Source organism: Ochotona princeps, chromosome 17 (assembly GCF_030435755.1).
Source record: "Ochotona princeps isolate mOchPri1 chromosome 17, mOchPri1.hap1, whole genome shotgun sequence".
Classification (NCBI taxonomy): Eukaryota; Metazoa; Chordata; class Mammalia; order Lagomorpha; family Ochotonidae; genus Ochotona; species Ochotona princeps.
The window spans coordinates 37,092,355-37,117,236 of NC_080848.1; the positions used below are offsets into that span (position 1 = coordinate 37,092,355).

At 44.3% G+C, this 24,882-nt stretch overlaps 1 protein-coding gene across 1 annotated transcript in view; it reads right to left on the reverse strand.

Annotated features, from left to right (window-relative positions):
* The window catches only part of BLMH (bleomycin hydrolase), a 52,696-nt gene extending 32,764 nt beyond the window's left edge, over window positions 1-19,932 (reverse strand). The window contains exons 1-6 of the mRNA XM_058675550.1: window positions 19,700-19,932; window positions 19,202-19,399; window positions 15,788-15,897; window positions 14,647-14,788; window positions 14,048-14,136; window positions 11,633-11,725 (exon numbers count right to left, since the gene is read on the reverse strand). Coding sequence (XP_058531533.1) covers window positions 11,633-11,725; window positions 14,048-14,136; window positions 14,647-14,788; window positions 15,788-15,897; window positions 19,202-19,399; window positions 19,700-19,712 — 645 coding nt within the window. The 5' untranslated portion in view covers window positions 19,713-19,932. The remainder of the gene's footprint in view (window positions 1-11,632; window positions 11,726-14,047; window positions 14,137-14,646; window positions 14,789-15,787; window positions 15,898-19,201; window positions 19,400-19,699) is intronic.
* Between the last annotated feature and the right edge of the window lie 4,950 nt (window positions 19,933-24,882).

Here is a 24,882-nt window from a genome sequence, read left to right on the forward strand (position 1 = left end):
CACTAGTGTATGTGCTTATACTAGTGTGGACACACGCTGGTCAGTTCCGTTACCCAAAGGTGGCGCATGCAGCACAGGCAGGCTCTCGACAAAAAAGGAGGCAGTGAGGGCTGGGCCCCATGCGGAGTGTGACAGGCACATGCATTTCTGATTAAAGCATATTCTAGAGACAAATAAGAACATTTTATACTCTAATCTGCACAGTACCTACCTTGTAATTTATTCTCTAACTGAAATAAAAACATTGAGCTATTCCCTCCTTCACCCAAATATACATTGGAATAAATCTACATTTTCAATATCTGTTTTTCTTTAAGATTTATTTATTTTTATTGGAAAGGCAGATATGCAGAGAGAAGGAGAGACAGAGAGGAAGATCTTTTGTCCGCTGGGTCACTCCCCAAGTGAGCCGCAAAGGCCAGAGCTGAGCCGATCTGAAACCAGGAGCCAGGAGCTCCCTCTGTGTCTTGCAAGCAGAGTCCAAACACCCTGGGACATCCTCTGCTGTTTTCCCAGGCCACAAGCAGGGAGATGGATGGTAAGTCGGGTGGCCAGGATTAGAACCGGCTCCATACAGGATCCCGGGACGTTCAAGGTGAGAACTTCAGTTGCTAGGCTACCTCACCATGCCCCATTTTCAATATCTAAATGAATTGTGTCATCACTCTTCTTTTTAAAAACAATACTTGGGCCCGGCGGCGTGGCCTAGCGGCTAAAGTCCTCGCCTTGGAAGCCCCGGGATCCCATATGGGTGCCGGTTCTAATCCCAGCAGCTCCACTTCCCATCCAGCTCTCTGCTTGTGGCCTGGGAAAGCAGTTGAGGACGGCCCAAAGCTTTGGGACACTGCACCCGTGTGGGAGACCCAGAAGAGGTTCCTGGTTCCCGGCTTCAGATCGGCGCGTACCGGCCTGTTGCGGCTCACTTGGGGAGTGACTCATTGGACGGAAGATCTTCCTCTCTGTATATCTGACTTTGTAATAAACTGAATAAATCTTAAAAAAAAAAAAAAAAAAACAATACTTAATTGGCCCAGCGCCACAGCCTAATGGCTAAAGTCCTTTCCTTGCATAGACCGGGATCCGATATGTGCAACAGTTTGTATTCTGGCTGCTCTACTTCCCATTCAGCTCCCTGCTTTTATGGCCTGGGAAAGCAGCAGAGGGTGGCCCAGGGTGTTTGGACCCTGCATGCAAGACACAGAGGAAGCTCCTGGCTTTGGATCGGGTAAGTTCCAGCCATTGTGGCCACTTGGGCATAAGCCAGCAGACAGAGGATCTTCCTCTCTGTCTCTCCTTTTCTCTGTGAGTCTGCCTTTCCAATAAAAATAAATAAACCTTGAAAAAAAATAAGCCTTTCTGCATGTCTTATAAACTTAGTTAAATATACATTTAAGACATAAATGAAGCACAAGTTAGATTTAAATAAAATTCTAATTTGAGTCATGTTTCAGCTATTTGTTTACTATAATTATAATTTTCCAAAGTCATTGACATTGTAAAATGTGGTAACATTTTGGAAGGAATATTTTGTTCTGAGCCAAATAACTTTAGTTAAATGAGCTGTAATTGGAAAAAATTCTCCAAAGCATAGTCTCTAAGAGTCCCTGGTATTGTATGTCCCTGTTCTCCAGGGCACAAAAACTGGCAGCCAGCGTTAGACAGACAAGTCTGCCCTCTGGTGGGCCAGGCAGGTGGTGTCACCTGCTTCTGACAAAATGTACTTTGCATTCAGGATTGAACGAGGTTAAGGACATTTTGTATGTGTCATAAGAACCAAACAAAACAACAGTACTAGCATAATCGTCAGAATATAATTACAAAGGGAAACACAGTTCTCTAGGAAAATGTGTTTCTGATTGATTTAAAATCTCATCTCAGTTCTGCTCTTTCTCTCTCGCATTTTTCTTCACAGCATTTATACGTTGGAATATTATACTTCTTGCATATTTTACTACCTTTCCTTATAAGACAGTGAACTGCAACAAAGTAAGGATTCTTACTATTTTGTTACTGCTGAATTCTTAACAGCTAGAACCGTGCTAGGTTTATGTAGATTAAATAAGTATTTATTCAACGCAGAAATTGAAATTGTGATTTTAGACCAAATCTGCTCATTTCTGTCCACTGCAGACACTTGGGGAGTGAAACAGCAGATGGATGATCTTTCTGTCTCTCCTTATCTCTGAAAATCTGCCTTTCCAATATAAATAAAATTTTAAAATTAAATTTTAAATTTTAAAATCTTCAAATCTTAAAAAACAAACAAATAGCAGAAGTTGAGACTGGCACTGTGATGCAGCAGGTTAGGCTCCTGACTGTGACCCCAGCATCCCGGACGGATACAAGTTCAAGTCCCAGCTGCTCCACTTTTCATCCAGCTCCTCTCAATCTGTCTAGGAAAGCAGTGGGAGATGGCCCAAGTTCTAGGCTCCCTGCATCCATCTGAGAGACTTGGATGGAGTTACAGGCTTCTGGCTTTGGCTTGGCCCAGTCCTGGCCACTGTGGCCATTTAGGGAGTGAACCAGCAGATACAAACTCTCTCTCCCTCTAACACTGCATTTCAAATAAATAAATCAAGAAATAAATAAATATTTTTATGGGAAGGAATAAAAGAGAAGCAACTGAAATGAATAAAGCCCTTACATAAGCCCAGGACTCATCAAAACATCATTATGAAGATGCTGGCTCATAAACACGACCCTTCGGGATTTGATAAGCTAACGGGTGAAGAAGTCTATGAGAATACACAAAAATCTGCTGACCAGTCAAAGTGGTACCTCTACATGAATTTATCACAGAATAACTTAATTTAGCAGAGCTGTCTTAAATAAGTGACAGATCTGGGGCTGGCACTGTGGCATAGTGAATAAAGCAGCTCCCTGCAAAACCAGCATCTCATATAGCGCTGGTTCGAGTCTGGGCTGGTCCACTTCCAAATCTGCTTCCTGACAATGAGTCTGGGAAAGCAGCAGAGGGTGGCCCAATTGAGCCCCTGCACCCATGTGGAAGACTCAAATGAAGTTCTTGGTTCCTGGCTTCAGACTGCCCCACCTTCAAGCAATGGGGCCATTTGGAGGGTGAACCAGTAGATGAAGATCTCTCTTTCTCTGTAATTCTGCCTTTCAAATAAATAATTTAAAAAAATGAGTAACAAATGAGTTAAAATAGCATCTTTCAACAATGTTGGTGGGAAAAGATACACCTTGAACCCTGCTACAGAAAGAAAATAACCTATGATCTTCACATTAGGTTTTAGGTGGTAGCATTCAGAACACATGAAATTATCTGCAGTGAAATCCTGTTATATAAATAATATAATTCAAGAGTAACACTGTTATCTTAAGCCTTATGCAACATTGTAACTTGCTTACATCAATCCCTGGGTTAGGACCAAATTACGTAATGATCTTTCCACTGGAAATAATGAAACACAAAGTTTTTGTTAGCTGTACAGTGTCAGATAAAGAGCAATACTATCTCAAATTCTGTAATACACTTTATTCCCTGTGTTTTGTTTTTTAATATTTATTTGTTTTTATTGGAAAGGCAGATATACAGAGAGAAGGAGAGACAGATATACAGAGAGGAGGAGGAGAATCTTCCATTGATTCACTTTCCAAGTGACCCCAACGGCTGGAGCTGAGCCAATCCAAAACCGGGGGCCCGGAGCTAGGAACCTCTTCCAGGTCTCCCATGCGGGTGCAGGGTCCCAAGGCTTTGGGCCGTCCTCGATTGCTTTCCCAGGCCCCAAGCAGGGAGCTGGATGGGAAGTGGAGCAACTGAGATACAAACCGGTGCTCTTATGGGGTGCTGGCACATGCAAGGTAAGGATTTAGCCACTAGGCTACCATGCCAGGCCCAAGGCTCTGTCTTAAATGGAAAAAAAAAACACCCAGCCTGCAAAAGCAGACAGAGGACTGAACAATTTCAAGGGGATAGTAAGTGTATTTTCTGGTAGAGAAGGACATAAAAAAGAACATACAAAGTATGCACCCTCTGTGATGTTAAGGGAAAATGAGCTCACATAGATAACTAATAGTCAATAACGATCTTAAGACCATTCTGGGAGCAGAGTTCGAATGAAACATAGAAATGAAGGCTGCTCCATCTTAGACCTACTAGATCACTGTGCATTCTAACAAGCTCTCCCAATGATCATACACACATGAAAGCCAGAAAAAAAGAGACCATCTAGTCTGACTGCCTTCCAAAATATTCCTTCTTTGATAATTTTTCTCATTCATTTCTATCCTTATCCAGACACTGGCTTCCTAACTGACAAAAAGCCTTTTCACGCCACCTGCAAGTCTTGCTTTCCCGATCCCATGACATTAGCCCACAGTCCCTTTTCCTTCTCCTTTGATTTCTGTTTATTAGCACACCCCAACAGCTTCACTTCCAAAGTATACCCTGAACCACAGTCACTTCTCTCCACACTCTCTCAATTAACCTGGCACAAATAAAGATCATCAATTGATCAAAACAACTTCCTATCTAGTCTCCTGCTGTTTTACAATTCATTCTCAAAACTCCCAGAGTGAAGGTCTTGAAAACAACAATTAAGCCATGTTACTCTGCAGCTTAAAACACAATGGTTTTCTCATTTAGAATATAATGCAGACTCCTTACCAACACACATAGGTCTTGCTACCTACTTCCTAGTTCTCTTACAAGGTCTGTTCAAATCATTCCCACCCTTGCATCCCAAGTTCAAACCATACTACCTTCTTTCTGTTCCTCCAGAATACCAGCTCTGTGGCAGGCATTCTGGTGCAACATTTAAGCCACCACGTGGGATGCCTACATCCTATGCATATCAGAGGGCCCGAGTTTGAGTCTTTGCTCCTTTGCTTCTGATCAAGCTTCCTTCTAATGTGCACCTTGGGAGGCAAAGGGTTAACAGGTCAAGTACTTGAGTCCTTGCCATTCATGCGACATATGCAGGCAGAGTTCTAGACTTCTGGCTTCGGCCTGGCCTGACACTTCGGCCTGGCCCTGATGCTGTGAGCATCTGAGGAGTAGGAAGATCTAAATAAACAAAAACTTTTAAAACATCCCAAACAACCTATGAAGTCCTGAACAGTGCTTCCCCAAACCCAGCACTCTCCTGCCTTAGGGCATTTATTTGCATATGCTGTCTCTCTAGCTGGCAGGTTCTACTCCAAGATCTTTGTATGGCTGGATTCCTGGAATTCATGTTTTGACTCAAACTTGACTTCAGAAAAGCCTCTGCTGACCATATCACTCCCTCCACAAGTATGTAAAATGCAAAGAGCTACAACTGTATGTCTGTTTTCATCAGCACTTCATCTCCAGCATCAGGAACAATATTTAGCAAGTACTCAATAAACACCTAACATTTTCTTCACTGCCAAGCATCTTGAACATACCTTCCTTTCCTTGAGGAGGTCTGTCTCCTTTCTGTCCTCCACTCTACTGACATTATTCTACAAATTCCTACTCAGGAAACACAGCGGCCACTCTGAGTCTTCATGTCCTCTGGTCTGACTGCAGGACCCAACACTGACAACCGACACTTACAACACAACAGATCTGCATCCAGGCTTGGGCTCTACCTTTCATTCTACCTGAAGGGCCTCAATTGTTCCTGAGCTTTGGCCATCTCTACCGTCATCCTTATCATTTTCTACATCATTCTCTTCTCTGAGCTCCCCAACTGTCCATGTCCCTAAAACCTGTTTCCAGCTGGGAAGAGCCTTGGTACTTCACTTTAAAAGCCAGCCTTCCACCTTGTCCTTCTCCTCCTCACAGCTGCCTCTGAAAAGAGCAGGTACCAGGCTTAAAACCTTCAGTTGTGTTGAACAATGAATTCTAACATAACTTGCCAAGTCCAACAGATTTTTTTCCTCTGAGATGTCTCTCACATTTCTCCCCTCTCCCATTTCTGTCATCACTCTCCTTATCCAGGTCATATGAGCAGTAACTAAACCACTACAGCTTCATAATTGGTCTTTCTCACCTTTCTTCCTTCTAGCTTCTCCTGTTTAATTAAGTAGCTCTGCTGCTGTCACATGGGAGCAAACTAACAAATGTCAACTCTTTGTGTTCTCTGCCTCTCAAATTAAAACATTGTGGGGAAAAAAAATCCATCTTTAAGAAATAAGCTCCTGGGCCCGGCAGACCTAGCGGCTAAAGTCCTCACCTTGAATGCCCCGGGATCCCATATGGGCACCGGTTCTAATCCCGGCAGCTCCACTTCCCATCCAGCTCCCTGCTTGTGGCCTGGGAAAGCAGTCCAGGACGGCCCAAAGCCTTGGGACCCTGTACCCACATGGGAGACCCGGAAGAGGTTCCTGGTTCCCAGCTTCGGATCGGCGCGCATTGGCCCGTTGCAGCTCACTTGGGGAGTGAATCATCGGATGGAAGATCTTCCTCTCTGTTTCTCCTCCTCTCTGTATATCCAGCTTTCCAATAATAATAAAATCTTTAAAAAAAAAAAAAAAAGAAAGAAGCTCCTACAGTGAAGCTTTTCTTCAGACGACCTCTCTGCTCACAAACTTTCCCATTCCTTAGTGTACTTTGAATTAGGACAAACTGCAATGCTGGTAAACTGTGTGTGTGTGTGAATTCTAACTTTCCACATAATTGTAACTTTTCACATTATTCTTCCAGTGTTTCAGGATCGCTGCTTTAATGCAGATGACAGGGACTACCACAGAGATCCAGATTCAGTACAGGCTAGTGACATGAGGATTCTGCACTTCCTTTCTTATTTATTTATTTATTTTTCTATTCATTTATTCATTAATTACATTGTATTACATGACACAATTTCATAGGTACTGGGATTCTCCCCCCTTCACCCCAAACCCTTCCCCCATGGTGAATTCCTTCACCTTGATGCATAACCACAGCTCAAGTTCCGTTGGGATTCCCTAATTACAGGCTCACTCCATACAGAGTCCAGCATCCCACTGTCCAGTCAAGTTCAACGGCCTCTTAGGGAGGCCCTCTCAGGTTTGAAGGCAGAGCCAGCAGAGCGTCACCTCGATCAATTAGAAGCTCCAACATATCATCAGCAACAGAGGATTCTGCACTTTCAACAAGCAGCTGGTGACTCTAACATAGATGGATTTCAGACCACTGAGAAACCACCCTCCTCGAAGCTGGGAAACTGCTCAGTGAGTGCCAACTCTGCCTCAAGCACATCTAGGACGCTTATTTCTGGGACTGGTGCTGTGGCACAGTGAATTAAGCCTGCAATGCCCCAATACCACATGGGTGCTAATTTGAATCCTATTCCACTCCAGTTCCCTGCTCAATGGCCTGGGAAAAACACCAAAAGATGACCCGAGTGCTTGGGCTCCTGCCACAATGTGGGAGATCCAGAAGAAGATCCTAGCTCCTGGTTTTGGCTGGCACAGCCCTGGCTATTGTAGCTATCTGGGGGAGTAAACTAGCACACAGAAAATCTCTCTGTTTCTCCCTCTCTCTGTGCGACTTTCAAATAAATAAGCAAATCTTTAAAAAGCAAAGCTTGTGAAAAATGAATTTGAATATGTATATTTTAAAAAGGAAAAAATATAATTCCTTAGCCATCTTAACCAGCTCTCGATAAAATGCTTTTAAAAGCAGATGCTTGTACTTTAGACAAATGCCATCATAAAATTAGTTAGGAAGACAATAAAAGAATAACATGGGATAAGCCCTATAAATGTGAAAAATTACAAAAAGCCTTAGTTATTAAACTACAGTTACCCGCACATGAATAAACAGATAAACAGCAAAAACTAGAAGCCCAGGAGTGGCTTTGGACGTGCTAATGTGGTATATCCCATGGAGAGGAGAGGAGGACGGCCTTGGCCTCTTAAGCAAAGGTGTGTACCATCCAGACAGCCAACTGGAGACACACATTAAATCCATACCACACAGTCTATGCCAGGAACTAAAAACTAAAATCCTACATTCCAACAGAAGACAACAGCAAGAACTCTCTCCTAATTGGAGTAGGAAAAGTCTTTCTAATTAAAAACTCTAGAGGACTTCAAACACAACTAGAAATAAACACTTTGACACAGCAAAATAAGTAAAAAAATAAACAAACAAGTTGGGAAAAACCTTGTAACTGACACGATTATTTACGGAAATGATGCTCAATTTAGCCTCACAAAATTACAGTGGGATAGCATTGTGTACTTACTATACTGGTAAACATCCAATTCTGATAAATACATTACCTTGATAAAGCTAAAGGGAAAATGGCTCCATCACACCCTGACTATGAGAGTATAATTAACAATCCCAGTATAATTTAGCATTGTATATAAAAATTATAAATGGATAATTTCTCAGACTCAGAAGTTCTACTTCTAGAAACGTAAGCAACAGGTACACTTGTAATATACATATATAAATGATGCATGTATAATATTAGTCTTTTTAACAGAAAAGGTTAAAAAAAGTCTCCTGGCTAGTTAAATTAATTATAGCACCCCTACACAAGAGAAAACTCTGGAAATTTTTTTAAATTCTTTAATCTGGTAGTACTATGGGAACTGGAAAAGAACACAGGGTAAAAAAAATGACATCTGATTTTGTACTTTTCAAATTTTTGATACCACTGTTTTTTAAAAATCAGTCTCCAAAATGAAAATACAGGCTTCTAGATTCCATTTCCAGGGAAACTAACTTTGTAGGAGTGGGACAAGCCTAGGCCTATATAGTTGTTTTTTCTGTTTGTATGTTTTAAAGATTTGTTTTTATTTTTATTGGAAAGTCAGATTTACAGAGAGGAGAGACAGAGATGAAGATCTTCCGCCCGATAATTCACTCCCAATGGCCACAACGGCTGGAGCTCTGCTGATTTGAAGCCAGGAGCTCAGAGACTCTTCTGGGTCTCCCATTAGGGTGCAGGGTCCCAAGGCTTTGGGCTGTCCTCAACTGCTTTCCTGGGACACAAGAAGGAAGCTGAATGGGAAGCAGAACTACCAGGATTAGAACCAGCACGCAAATGGGATCCTGGTGTGTACAAGGTGAGGACTTTAGCCACTAGGCTATGTAACTGGCTTTAAGAACCAAGAGCCACTACAATATACAATCTCCTAAGCCAATTAGAACAGTATCCTGTCTTTTTTACACACTGATAAATACTGGCTTTCATCTTTGTTTTGTTTTGGTAGAAAATACATGACTTTGAAAAGCATCTACAGGCTGGGCCCGGCGGCGTGGCCTAGCGGCTAAAGTCCTCGCCTTGAAAGCCCCGGGATCCCATATGGGCGCTGGTTCTAATCCCAGCAGCTCCACTTCCCATCCAGCTCCCTGCTTGTGGCCTGGGAAAGCAGTCGAGGACGGCTCAAAGCTTTGGGACCCTGCACCCGCGTGGGAAACCTGGAAGAGGTTCCAGGTTCCGGCATCGGATCGGCGCGCATCGACCCATTGTGGCTCACTTGGGGAGTGAATCATCGGACGGAAGATCTTCCTCTCTGTCTCTCCTCTGTATATCTGACTTTGTAATAAAATGAATAAATCTTTAAAAAAAAAAAGAAAAGCATCTACAGGCTAAAGGAAGAACGGACACAATGAGAAAACATCTGAACAGAGGTGACTACACATTCCGAAAACAAATCTGCCTCAACTTTCAAGCCAACAATCTACATTTCCCTTCTCTTAAAAATAAAGCCTTTGGCATCATATCTTTCGTTCAAAGCACTTGAGGCTCATGGCTGCTCATTTAACTCATTATTTTGTCTTGCCGACAAGGCTAGGCAAAACACAGGTACTAATTTGTGGCTTTAAAACCACAGCTAGACTCTCCATTACCAAAGAGTCAGGTCCAATAAAGAGGAGTCATTTGGGAGACTGCAAAACTTTAAAAACCTACCACACAGAATTCCATAGTGAGCAGTTTAAGGCCGAATTGTTAGGTAAATAATCCTATAAAACCACCATATTCAAAACTTGGTAGCATCTTACTAGTTCTACAAGGTAGAGGAGCAGGAAGAAAGAAGAAAAAAAATACAACGTGTTGGCCTAAACTCTCACCACCACCTAAAATCCCCTACCAATTTCAAAATCCTCTACCAATTTCCCGGTCTGGACTTAGACTTTAGACCTATCATTAACCACAAGATCCTGAAGGCAGACATCAGAAGCCTACAGGATGCCTGTGATCGGTTATAACCAGGACTGCAGAACCTTCTCACACCACACCATCTTTCATCTAATCAGAAATGAAGGCAAATGACATGTGACAAAGGGTCACCGAAGCAAGAAGGGAACAGAATCTACATTTACTGGAGACCTGCTACGTTAAAGGCGCTGTGCCTTGCAGCATGATCCTTAACATCTTACTTGACATCCGAAAAAAAAGAGGAAAGTATTTTAAATCTCAAACTGAATTTCCTGTTACAACCTACCCCAAATCACAGGCTAATAGATAATACAGACAGAATGTAAGCCCACACAAAGGTGACTCTATAAAGTTTGTGTTTCCAGCTACAGTAAGACAACTGTCTTCAACATGAACATCTAAAATGAGAAGTAAATGAGACAATCCAAATATATTCATCTACTCAGCCAACATTTAAGAAACAGCTAACGTGTCAAGCCCTGAGCCAGACATGTCACACATAAAGAGAGACTGAGAATTTTAGGAATTTGTCCCAGGTCACATGGCTCTTTAAGTTATGAGAAAACTAAGATGGCTTGATTCCACAGGCTATGCTCCGAGCAACTCCACTATACTGCCTCTAAAATGTAAAGAAAACATGAAACTGTAATAAAGAACAAAATAAAACCCATTAGGCCAGTTTCACCCTAGTCTTAAAAGGAGGCCGCTAACAGCCCAGTGGCTGAAAAGGAGGCATGTTCGTCCTCTTCTGAAGCATGTCCAGTTATGTGCATATTAATTCTAAATACAGATCATATTAGATTCATTACCACTTTGATAATAAATACTATTACCACCTTATTCAGTGCTTTCAAGTTTTCCAAATTTTTTCAGATACATTATTTTAACAATAGCTTTCCCCATCATTATTCCTATAGGATGAAGCTGAAAGTTCTGGCATTCACCAACACCCCCACATCTCTCTCTGTCTAGCTTATAACATGCCCAGCCACACCGTATGAAGGATCTTGTGTTTCATGTCACTGCACATGCAGTTCCTTTTGCCTGGAACGGTCTTGTTTTCTACAGAGTAGATTCCTGCTGCTCTCTCAGGAGCTGGTCCAAATTTCTTCCTTCTGCAACTGTCAGCACACTAACTTAGTCACCCTCCTCTAGGACCACCAAATCCTTTTTCACACATCCAGCACAGGATTTATTGTCATTCTTCATGTTTTCTTTTTTTCCAAGCAGAGACTAAGCTCCCTGACAACAGATTCTTTCTCTTGGTTGTCCTGCTGCCAAACTCAAAGAAAGTACTCAATATTACGAAAGACATGAAAGGATAAATTACATATGAAAAACTAAACTCGAAATCAGAAACTCAACCTAAGTCCCATGTTAAAATGCAAAATTAAGTTTAAGCCTCAGCTTTCTCAGTATCACCATCAATAATTTCCACTCAATATTTATTACGACTATGCTTCTTAATACGTTTAATAGACGGAATATTGAGTGCTTTAGCAGAGTCATAAAAAAAAACAAATCCAGATAACTGTCATTACCTCCTCCATCATGGAGTCCTGCGTGGCCGAGATTTCTGCCTTGGTTGCTCCACTGTGTACCAGGTTCCGTAGTCGTATACAGAATTCTCTCATCTAGGGGAGAAACTGAATTCAGTACTCCAATAGTTGCACAAACTATCCATGACACTTGCAGACCAATGCTAGTTCAATCCTGCACCTTAACTCCACCAGGACCAAGGACCGAGTTTATAAAAGCAGATGTGTTTCTTCCAACAGTCCACGTAAATACACAGAGGAAAATATGTGAGCAAAAGCCACTGCTTACTCCTCAAGAGCACTACACAGAACTGCTGCTGCTCTCCAACAGACAGCATCCTCCGTGACAGTACTTCCAACTCCACAACGCCTGTTACCCTTAGAAAAAGCAGGAGACTTGGGCCCAGCGGCGTGGCCTAGCGGCTAAAGTCCTCGCCTTGAACGCCCCAGGATTCCATATGGGCACCGGTTCTAATCCCAGCAGCTCCACTTCCCATCCAGCTCCCTGCTTGTGGCCTGGAAAAGCAGTCGAGGACGGCCCAATACATTGGGACCCTGCACCCAAATGGGAGACCCGGAAGAGGTTCCTGGTTCCCGGCTTCGGACTGGCGCAGCACCGGCCGTTGCGGCTCACTTGGGAGTGAATCATCGGATGGAAGATCTTCCTCTCTGTCTCTCCTCCTCTCTCTATATCTGACTTTGTAATAAAATAAATAAATCTTTTTTAATAAAAAAAAGCAGGAGACAAGGTGACTGGTACTGTGTCACTCGAAATAGATTTTTACTCAGAGGTCTCCAATATGTTCTCTGCCAACCACTGCCACCATGATGATGTCAATCCCCAATAGTCTTCATTTTTTTTTTTGTTTTAAAGATTTATTTATTTTTATTGGAAAGGCAGATATACAGAGAGGAGAGACAGAGAGGAAGATCTTCCATCCAATGGTTCACTCCCCAAGTGGCCACAACAACTGGAGCTGAGCCAGTCTGAAGCCGGGAGCCAGGAACTTCTTCCAGGTTTCCCACACAGGTGCAGGGCCCCAAGGCTTTGGGCCGTCCTTGACTGCTTTCCCAGGCCACAGGCAGGGGGCTGGATGGGAAGTGGAGCAGCCGGGATTAGAACCAACACCCATATGGGATCCTGGCGCGTTCAAGACAAGGACTTTAACTGCTACACTACTGCCCTGGGTCCTAGTCTTTATTTCTGATGATTTCAATTTTGAGATGCCCAGTATTCAGGCGAATCTGAAATTTCATCAAGGCACTGAAAAGGATCATCCTCCCACTCAAAATGGAATTTAATGCTATACTATCAATGAGCATTTAGTCTTTGGATAATAAAGAGTAGACAAGGTGAAAAATAACCTACTTGTACTACTGGAGAAATACATCTACACCTACTTTAACGTTTCCTCCCAGGGATGACAGATTCAATTTCAGCCTTATGGGTGAGGACAGCAGGCTCTACCAACTCCCAGGTCCCTCTCTCCGCCTCCCTGAAAAAAGGTGCCTGGGCAGCAGAGAAGCATCCTTGCAAGATTTATACTCCTCTTTGGGAAAATGGGTTATGTACAGAAAAGATGATTCATTAAAACAACTAAAGTAATCAAAAGAGCTCAGTGACTAAATGAAGTATCCTGTGGGTGGATGAGGCGTACTGATGTGGTCTAGAGAAGGCTCAGAACTCAGCATACTCTTCAAGGAAGTCTTCCAAGCAGGTCTGTCTGCTGTGTGTCACTCGTACATAAAGCCGTTCCAGCCCACCACTACGAGAACCACTCAAGAGGCAAAGCACCTGATGTGTTTTCAGTCCATGCTGAAGATAGGACATTTTCCCCAAATGCACATAAGAAAACAGCAATACCAACAGAAATAAAAGAGGGAGATTATTAGGGGTGGTGTTGTGGTGTGTAGTGGGTTAAGCTGTCTCTTGGATACCCAAACTCCATATTGCCAGCCTGAGTCCTGGCTACTCAATTTCCCATCTAGCTTCCTGCTCCAAACAAATGGTGGCTTAAGGTGCCTGCGCCCCTACACCTCGGTGGGAGACCCAGATGGAGCATGAAGCACCTGACTTTGGCCTGGCCCAGTCCTGGCTGTTGTGGACACTCAGGGTGAACCAGAAAATGAAAGGTCTCTTGTGCTTCCTCTCCTTTGCTCTGCCTTCCAAGTGTATGAAAATAAGTTTTTTGTTTTTTTTTTTTAAAGCAAGAAATTGTAAGAAGAAGAAAAAAATTAACAAGAAAACCTACCTAACCTCAATTATTTTTAAAGTTATTATGTAACTATGCTGTTTTTAATAAGACACCGGATTCAGCAGCTGTCTCATACATAATGTGTGCATTCTCTTTAAAAATCCCACTGGAAGTTTCCAGACAAGTACCGCGAACTCAGTTGCACCCTGCTCCGTCTATGTACCTTGTGATTCAGAATATCATTCATCCTTCTGCTTGCCTCTGTTGTGTGTGATTCAGGGAAGCATTTCTTAGGGACAACACCGTATTTCTCTAGAAGAAAACCAATTTCAGCATTCATTAAGGTAAAGGATACTTTGGAATTAACTATTTCTTTTATAGACAGGTTAAATTTTGCTCGCTTTAATTCAGAAAATACCTTGGGCTTTGTATTACTATACTAAACAGATTTTAAATCTGTGTATTTACCTACCTATCCCAGAATTAATTCTATTCTTTTCACATATTATAAGTGCTCTACATGATTCATTTTAAACGGCTGCAATTTTAACATTTTCTAACTACTTCAATGATCAAGAGATAAACTTTTTGATGGAAAATTAGCTCTACTTAACCCAACCCACCCTTCACAATACCTAGCTCTTTATCCCTTGAGAAAAGCACTTCATTGGTGAAAATGAAAAATAAATGTTCTTTACCTAACTATATCAACTTCCTGGAGACCAATTCTACTTTAGACTGACCTACCAAAGCAATGGTCTGCTGCTAACTACAGCACCAAGCCCGGTCATGCTGCTTCAGTCCTAGTACGGAAGCGCTTACCAATAATGTTGACAAGCATATCCCACTGCCCACCATCATTTGTGGGGTTCATAAGCAAATACTGCACCAGCCTCCCATCCTCCGGCTCGTTTTTCTGGGCTGTGTCCACAAAAGCATTCAAGAAGAAATAACAGCGTTCAACCTAGAACAAAAGAAGTTAGATAAAACTAAAAGAGAATAGAGCCAACAACTTAACCGGCACTATCAAGGGGACAGGGCTCTTGCAACTACATAGGGGACCCAATATAACATGATTCTAAAACTAAACTTGCTAATTAAGTATCAATAATTGGCTTCCCAGGACTATCTGAAGTCTATTACACCTGTGTGAACACATTCCCACATGGGGTATATATGCATAGTATGTACACAGTGTACACACTCCAATACTGAAACAAAACGTATTTCAAGACATCAATCAACAAATATCAAATGGACACTCACATAATTTTCAATATTCTAAAATGGAATAAAATTATTACTTCCAAGGAAGGGAAGTTAGGTCCCAGAACCTAAATAAAAAGCTAAAAGGGAAATTATAGAAATCAAACTTTAAAAACATGTAAGAAAATGAATCAGTAGAGTTATTATTTATCGTAATGAACAACCATCTACCAACTAAAAGCAATTCCACCTTTAAAAAGTAACAAGATCTGGGCCCGGCGGCATGGCCTAGCGGCTAAAGTCCTCACCTTGAATGCCCCGGGATCCCATATGGGCGCCGGTTCTAATCCCGGCAGCTCCACTTCCCATCCAGCTCTCTGCTTGTGGCCTGGGAAAGCAGTCAAGGACGGCCCAAAGCCTTGGGACCCTGCACCCAAATGGGAGACCCGGAAGAGGTTCCTGGTTCCCAGCTTTGGATCGGCGCGCACCGGCCTGTTGCGGCTCACTTGGGGAGTGAATCATTGGACGGAAGATCTTCCTCTCTGTCTCTCCTCCTCTCTCTCTGTATATCTGACTTTGTAATAAAAATAAATAAATCTTAAAAAAGTAACAAGATCTGATCCTTTGAAAATTAGTATAAATGATGTCCCAGCTATAATGCAAGGGTAGACTAGAGATGAAAAAGCAAGAAAACTAGAGGTAGTCCCTATGAAGACTGATACCAAAAATAAAGAGTTCTGTAAGGTCAGTTCCATACCTTGTCCCAGAAAAACACATAAGACTGACTAAACTCGAATTCTTCAATATTTAATTTTTTCATAAATGGAAGTCGCATAACATTCAGACAAGAAAAGATCCAGCATCGCCCTGAAACGAGAAAGCAAAGTAACAAATCATGAATTACATGAGATTAACTGATCCAATCCTATTTCCCCAAAACTGAAGCCAAGACAAGATTTGGACAATCAAGACTAACTCAAAGGGCCCAGTGCAATGGCTCAACGGCTCAATACTTGCCTTAGAAGTGCTGGGATTCCATTTGGCACTAGTTCTTGCCCCAACTGCTCCACTTCCTTCCTATCTAGCTCGCTGATTGTAGCCTGGGAAAGCAGCAGAGGATAGCCCAAGGCCTTGGGACCCTGTACCCCCGTGGGAGATTCAGAAGACAGTCCTGGCCCCTGGCTTCAGATCAGCTTAGCTTCAGTCATTGCGGCCATTTGGGAAGTGAACCAGTGGATGGAAGATCCATCTCTCTGTCTCTCCTTTTCTCTATAAATCCACTTTTCCAATAAAAATAAACAAGTACTAAATTTAAAAAAAGAGTAACTCAGAAAGAGCACTTGGGTTGGGTGTTGGGGGTAGCATGCTGGTTAGGGAGCCTATATTCCACTCTGGAAAGCTTGGACTGCATCCCAGCTTAGGCTTCTGACTCTGGCTTCCTGCTAATGTGGATATCCAGTGATGACGGCTTAAACAGACAGGTTTCCAATATCAACTTAATAGACATGATCCGAATTACAAGCTTTGGCTTTTGTTTTTTAAGATTTACTTTATTTTTATTGGAAAGGCAGAGTTACTGAGAAAACAGAAAGATCTTTCTTCTGCTGGCTCACTCCCCAAATGGCTGCAATGGCCAGAGCTGAGCCAATCCAAAGGCAGCAGCCAGCTTCTTCCAGGTTTCCCATGTGGGTGCAGGGGCCCAAGGCTTTGGGCCATTCTCTGCTCCTTTTCCAGATCATAGCAGTGAACTGGATCATAAATGGAGTACATGGGACTTGAGCCAGCACCATTTAGCATGCTGGGTCCACAGGTACAAACTTAGCTCGTTCTTTCTCTCTTTAAATCGCCATACTGGTGTGTTTTTTTTTTTAAGATTTATTTATTTTGATTGGAAAGTGAGATATATATATAAAGGAGAGACAGAAAGGAAGATATTCTGTCTGTTGATTCACTCTCCAAGTGGCCACAACGGCTGAAGTTGAGCTGATCCAAAAGCAGGAGCCAGGAGCTTTTTCCAGGTCTCCCACATAGATGCAGGGTCCCAAGGTCTTGGGACTTCCTCGACTGCTTTCCCAGGCCAGAAGCAGGAAGCTGGATGGGAAGCGGGGCCACCAGGGCACAAACCAGCACCCAATTAGGATCCTGGCATGTGCAAGTTGAGGACTTAAGCCACTTGGCTACTGCACAGGGATCTATTTATTGATTTGTTTGTTTAAGCTTAGCCTTTTACACCATGGCACCGGCACCAGCTCCTAACTTCTTTAAGGCATCTGGGGAGGGAACCAGAGGGCAGGCTCTTTCTGCCTCTCAAATAAATAGAATTCATTAAAAATCCCTGTCCTTTAATATGCAATAATATAAAGTGACCTCAACGTAAATCACTCCCTTACTCTCCCTGAAATAACATGGACTTATTTCAGGATTCAAAATTGGGAGGTATCCAGTTCGCTGCATAATACCAACATTCAGAGATACAGATGAAACACAAAGTTATTCATGCTAACACAGGACACTGACTGAAGCATCGCTTTTCCCATTGTCACAGTGATCCGTACTCTTCACATGTATGTGGTCATCACTGCCTTTCCCAGCATCAGACCCACATCTCCTTTCTTCCATCTAGTGTGCTTCAGTCACAGCAATGTTTTCAGTTCGTGCACGATGCTGTCTCTGAAAACTTCACGCCAACCATCACCTGTACATACTAGTCACTGACTCTGCAAGTGTATAATCACAATTCCACAATGTCCCCACTTCCTGTGTTAAGTGCTCTACTAATGACCTGTTTATAATGACATACAACATCTCAACATTATGTCATGTCTTAGGAATATACTGTGTTAATTCTGGCCTCAGAAGAAAAAAAAACTGATGCAATTAAGTGATCACCGTAAGTACTTAAAACTAGCATGGACCACGTTATTTCAGAGTCATGTCCCTGCCGATGGACTCTTCTTCAAGGTAATTAATAGAGAGCGCCCCTTTTCAAAGTCTCAGTAAGGCCGTGCAGACAGCAACTCTGTTTTCAAGGAAAAGTCAAAGGGACAAACATTGACCTATATTTGGATATTTTCTTTTAACTGATACGAAAATCAGTACACAATATAGACTCTAAGAGAAAAAGGTAGGTTACCCATTAACATATAAGCTAGCCACAAACACACATACCTAACAGGTTAATAAGATAAACAAACAAATCAATAAAGACCTGAAAGGTACACAGAAAAAATATTCTCATGCTGGTACTTGGCAAATTTTCTATGCTATACAAGAACAATTTTGTAACAAGAAAAGCAACTTTAAATAGTGTTTACAAAAATTATCAGTGCCTTAGTGTAACTCATCTTGAGATTTATCTGCATGCCTCCTTTCTCACATACTATGTTTTTTCAGTAGAAGGAATCTGGATGAACTATTAATACAAAAAGAACTCCACAGTTCACGTGCTATTTATATCCTCTGTAAATAAAAGTGACACTACAGAAGTGCCAGCAGAAGACCTAACCTGTTCTAGGTATGCATTTCCAATCTTCTCCCCAGCTCACTGCCTTCTCAGCTACTCAGGACCACTGGGACAAGACGAAGCAGATCAGCAGTCACAAAGTGGCTCTGAGCAAGCAGTCACGTGCTTTGCCAACACACACGGATGAGAGCGGTTTCTAAGGGGGCAGAAACCTCTCTGGAAATCCTCTGAATACACTTGTGATACTGTTCTCCTTAGCTTCCTGGATGTTCTCCCTCAAGGCAAGGCAACCAAATTTGTGCATTACAAACTGCTCTATCCACGGGGACCCAGCTCACAAGCACATCAGCTCTAGCATGTTCTAAAACATAACATCTGTGTGTAAGTGTGATGGGGGTGAGTGGAGTGGTCCTGTTGGGCATGGCCATCTTTCCCATGTTCTGTTTTGTGCCCAAGAGCACATGGGCAGCGATCACACCTAGACCTTCAGAAGGCAAAACAGAGTCGCACACTCAAGCATGGGACCACGAACTCGTCTGTGCCCCAGCCACAGGTGCCACCAACTCTCAGAGGGCACCAGAAAAAGCCACACGGGTCCACTCCTGGCACCTGCCTGCACTCTAATCACAGCGACAAAGTCCATGCGTGCAAATCTCTGCTCCCCTAAGCTCAGTGCAGAGAAGGAGGCGGGGAGTGTTTAACCCTCACCCGAACTCTTCTGGTTGGTGACGGGCTTGCCCTCCAGGGGCACAACGTGCTGGAAGACATGCTGGGCGCCCTGCACCGTGGCCCTTTTCAGGCAGATGTCCAGCAGATCGTGGGTGGTGCCCACATTCTGGGCAAGGACGAACTGAGGGTCGGAATTCAGCTTCTGGATGAGCGCCGATACCCTCTCCACATTCAGTCCTGTGGAGAGACCAAGCGGGATCTCAAAGGCCAAGAAGGCGCAGAAAGAGGGCACGTCTCGGGCTCTCACATCCCCGCTACAACTTGGCGAGCGCATCCCGAGGGCGCCACGGCGGCGCGCTCCCCCGAGATGCCGCCTCGCTGCAGGCCGCTCCAGGCCCTCCACGGCCCCGAGCCCCCGGCCTTCCCCGCCGCCGCCGGGCCTCCCTCGGAGCCGTCGCCCCATTCCCGCCCCGAACCCTCCCTAACCCTCCTCAGGGAATCCCGGCGGCCCTCGGCGGGCACCAGCGATCGCCTCACCAGCGTTGCTCATGGCGCCTCAGCTGCCCCGGCGGGGTAAACGTGAGCCTTCGGGGTCCTCGGGCGAGTGCTGGGCTTGCGCGGTGCCTCAACGCCGAGCTGGCTGGACCAGCCTCTCGTAACCCGGAGCGCCGGAAAAAGGAAACCGGCTCGCTGGCGGCGGGGAGGCTGAGGCCCTGGGAAACGGGGTCCGCGGAGGGACAAAACTCCCCCCTCGCGTTGCTGAGTCAGCACCGTCGGGGCTGGCCCCGCCCGGGGGAAGGGCCGAAGAGGGCGGCCCCCGGCTGACGCGCCTGGAGGCGGTGGCACCCCCGCCCAGGCCTGTCCGAAGGCCGCTCGGGCGCCCCGGGCGCTCTGGGTCACCCCTGCCGCTCTCGCTTCCTGGCCCCAGGGCCGTCTGCTTGGGACAGAGCTTTCTCTGGAGAAGGGAAGATGTGAGGGCTTGGACGCCTGGGCACAGACCCCGAATACCTTGGAATGGGAGAACTGACCTCATTCAGACTTGAGATGCCTGAAGGGGACTCCTGGCCCCAAGGAGAAGCTGAGCAGCCCCAAAACGGAGTGGGTGGACGAGCACCACAGGGGTTTTCTCTAGGCATTCTTTGTTAGCTGGGATTGTAAGAATGAAGTTCTTTGTACGCAAGTTTTTAAAACTGAGTGGAAAACGGAAATCAAAGATACATTCCTTTGGGTGCAACAAAAAAAAAAATGAAAATAAAAACCATACATGATTTGTTATTTGAGGGGAAGATAGAATCAAGCTCCTTTCCACCCCCTCACAAGTAACTACCTTCGTTCTGCAAACATGTGTCTGCTCATAAAAAAAAAAATTTACATCTTGTGGGTTTCAGGAGTCCAAATGTGTCCCCTGGACATGTAGGCCAGCATGTACGGTGGGGCTAGCAGTCAGTCTCTGGCCTCAGGACAGCTTTGTTCAGCGGACAGGGGTATATGGCCTAAGACCTCATTTGATCTGGCCTTGCCGAAGGCAACTGCAGGCAGGATTCAAAATTTGGTAATTCTATACAGGCTAATTTTTAAATTGATTTTGTCGTGTGGCCCACAAATGATGTGATAAGTTTTCCAAAAGCCCTTGACAGAACAAAGACTTCCCATTCCTGTGTGTTCACCCTCTAGGTTTTCCAAGGTTTTGACGTCGTGAACACTTGGTTTTTGTTTATACTGCTTCTCAAGTTCTTAAATCTCAACCCTTTCTGTGTTTGCGAGGACCCACGGAACATAAACGTGCATGAGTGAGCACGTGGCACAGCAGGTTAAGCTGCTGCCTAGCACTGTGTCCCCTACTGGAATGCCTGGACTGAGCTCTGCATCTGTGTACGATCCAGCTTCCTCCACATGCGCTCTCTGGGAGGCAGCAGGTGATAGCTCAAGTACTTGGGTCCCTGGCACCCATTTGGAGAAGACCTAGCTTGAATTTCCCACTCCTGGCTTCATCCTGGCTCATACATGATCACATCTGTATCTGCCTTAATACTGAAACTCTGAGTTAGCTATTCAAAACTGTATTTTCTCAAAAAAAAAAAAAGACAAAACTGTATTTTGTATGGGAAGCCAAGATGTAGGTCTGAGGTTGAAAATTATCACTGGCTCTAAGAAACACTGATGAATATCAGTGAATATCCACACTCAGACATCAGTCCATTGTTAGAGAAGTTGCAATCTTCTGTCCCTAAGGAGACTTAGCCAAAGACTGGGAATGTGATACCTGGACTAACTCCAGCAGGGTTCATCACCTGTTTTACCCTGAGCTGCATCTGATTTGAAGAAAAGGAGCAGACTAAAAATTCCATGGAAAGAAATCATCAATCCTTTCACATAACTATGTCCAAACATCCTGAGAGATTTCATCATACAGTTTTTTCAACATATACAATGTACCAGGCACTCGACAAGTTGCTGACAATATGGAGACCAACAAACCTTCATCCCGCATGTGAGAAACTAAGAATGTAACAGCAAAGAGGGGTAAAACAACATTTAGACAATCCACAGTAGATTATTAGACGGAGAAACATGAAGTAAGCTTTTCATTAAAGTCAGAGGCACCTCAAAAAAAGAGGTGAAAAGTTGGCATCATCTTAAAGAGTGGAGGGGATGTCACATGGTATTTAAATCATCAGCAAAGACGCAGACATGAAAGCCTATAGCAAAGTTGTGCTCAAGAAACTGGCATCACAGTGTGATGTGGTTAAGGGCAACAGCTGTGTGAGGTTCCGAGGCAAGGTGTAGGACTGTAAAAGTAGGGTTAGTCCAGAATATGGAGGGTTTTATGAGCCACCTCTGAACATCTGGATGACTTTCTTGTTAATTAGAAACAAAACAGATTTTTAAATAAAGGAGCAAAGTGCTCACATCTACGTGAAGAAAGCAGTCAGATGGCCATGGGGAGGAGGGAGACGCTGGAGTTGAGGAAGCTAGAGAGAAGGCTCTTCCAGTTGTGCGCTTGGGAGCTGATGAAAGCTTTCAACGTTACAAAGGAAAGAGGCATAGATAAAGTCTTCAGTTCCATGAGAAGATGAAAGATGTCATAACCAAGCATGTTTTGGAATAACAGTTCTCAGGTCTGAAATCCATTTGAACCATGGCAAATTGCGGGTACCCATAAACACCCAGCAAAAGTCCAGGAGGCAGGTGAAAAATGTCCAGAGATGAGGTAAGACACATATAGGTTAGGGTTGGAAGCATGAAAGTCCTGATGTTGCAGAAGGAAAGAGAGTAGAAGAAGCAGTTGGTGACGCCCAAGGATACTACCTGAGGCTGCAGTGGGCATTTGCAGAGTAAGTGCTGGGCACAGACATGCTGGCTCACGGCTGGGCCCAGAGTATGATGTGCCTATTCTAATCTGTGCAGAAGGTTGTACTAGACCTGGAAGCATTTGAAGTGTGGGTGAAGAGTGCGATGCGATATCCTAGTAGCTAAATTTTCACCTTGCATGCTTAGGATCCCATGTAGGTGCTGGTTCAAGTGCCAGCTGTTCCACTTCCCATCCAGCTGCCTGCTTGTCACCTGGGAAAGTAGTAGAGGATGGCCCAAAGCCTTGGGACTCTACACCCATGTGGGAGACCTGGAAGAAGCTTCTGGTTCCTGGCTCACATTTACAATAAAAATAAGTAAATCTTTCAAAAAAGAAAGTGTGGGTGAAGATGGAGGAGCCAGAAGGCAAAGAGCGGCCAGAGATTAGAGGGAGACTGGAGAGATGTGTCCTGAATCAAGAGAATAAGGAGAAGAGGGGGAATGGGGCTTCACATCTCAGAAAAACTGAGATTAGCAACTGAGTTACGAGCAAATTTTTAAACAATTTTTAAAATTTTTTTTAAAAAGATTCATTTATTTTTATTACAAAATCAGATATACAGAGAGGAGGAGAGACAAAGAAGAAGATCTTCCATCTGATGATTCACTCCCCAAGTGAGCCGCAACAGGCCGGTGCTGCACCAACCCGAAGCCAGGAGCCAGGACCCTCTTCCGGGTCTCCCACATGGGTGCAGTGTCCCAAAGCTTTGGGCCGTCCTCAACTGCTTTCCCAGGCCACAAGCAGGGAGCTGGATGGGAAGTGGAGCTGGCTGGGATTAGAACCGGCGCCCATATGGGATCCTGTCGCGTTCAAGGCAAGGACTTTAGCCGCTAGGCCATGCTGCCAGACCCATAAATTTATTTATTTATTTTTTTTTGCAAATTTACAGAGAAGGAGAGATAAAGAGAAAGATCTTCCATCTGCTGGTTTACTCCCAAAGTGGCCTCAACAGCCAGAACTGAGCCAATCTGAAACCAGGAGCCAGGAGCTTACGCTGGGTCTCCCACAAAGGTTCAGGGTCCTCCACCGCTTTCCCAGGCCACAAGCAGGGAGCTGAGAGGGAAGTGAAGCTGCCAGGATATGAACTGATGCCCATATGGGATTCTGGTACATGCACGGTGAGAACTTTAGCCATTAGGCTACGGTGCCAGCCCCATCAGGGGCAATTTAGAGAGGACCAGTTTCAGTGGGAGGTAGGGTGGGCTGACATTACACTGACAGTGACCGAGAGGAAGGTAAGCTCCAGCAAGGCTCTTTGAGAGGGAAAACTGATATCTACTGGTGGATAAGAGAAGGAGCCAGGACAGATAAGAGATTACATGTATGTCAAAGAGGGTATAATGGTTTAATGTGGGCTCAGGAAAACAGGAGGAGATGGAAATCACTGAGGAAGGTGGAGGGGACCAGTTTTACAACTACTGCCACCCTTTTTATGCTGATTATTGTGCCTCCCCACCCATGCCCAGAGATTCCTATCATCATCTGTTTGCCACATCTCCTGCTGTGCCCTCATTGTCAGGGTGGCACCCTGAGTACCAGCTTTACACCCAGCAACTCACACCCATACTCTCAAACCCCACTGGTTTCCCAGTGGGTCCATCCTAAATGACCCACCCAGGAAGATGTTTCCCCAAGAATGGAAGTCTTAGGACCTTCCCCTTGAATGCCAGCCAGAAGCCCCAGGGACAGCTGGTGGGACTAGACGACCAGAAGCAGACTTCTAATGGGAAGTCCTGCAAAGAGGCACCACCTGCCATTGAAAACATGTCTCCTGCCAGTTGTGTCCAGGAGGCACCAATCAATTAAAGCAAACGGGAGGTCAGTGGGCCAGGAGGTCAGGAGGGCCAGGCTCAAAGCAAATTCCTTACCCTCTGGTCCCTCCTTTGTTATTGACCAATCTTTGATAGGTGTTGGTTAACACTTCCTGCATGGATGGAAAAGACCACATGTTTATGTTGGATCAAGGTCTAGAATCTGCATTATATGTGATGCAACGCTGTTGCTCCAACTGAGATTAGCTCTGGTCAGAAAGCTCCTGATATTTCAGCAGAGTGGATAGTGTAAACTTCACTGACCACCAGGGAAAGAATATATCAACCAACTATATAAAAAGAATTTAGATGGCTTTTATTCCAGGAAACCACAGTCACAGACATTACTTCCCCCTGCAGTGGAAAGGCAGACATGTAACGGGGAAGAAAAGTCAGGCAGAGCCGTGCAAGGGGATTTTAAACTCCTCAACACAGAAGCTGGAGGTCTCTTAGGTCCTTCACTGGTGCAGCAATGATCTCACTGCCTCAGGGGTGAACCAGAATTTCACCATCGGTTCTGGGCTGCAGCCTAGGATCTACTGGAAGCAAGCTCTGGC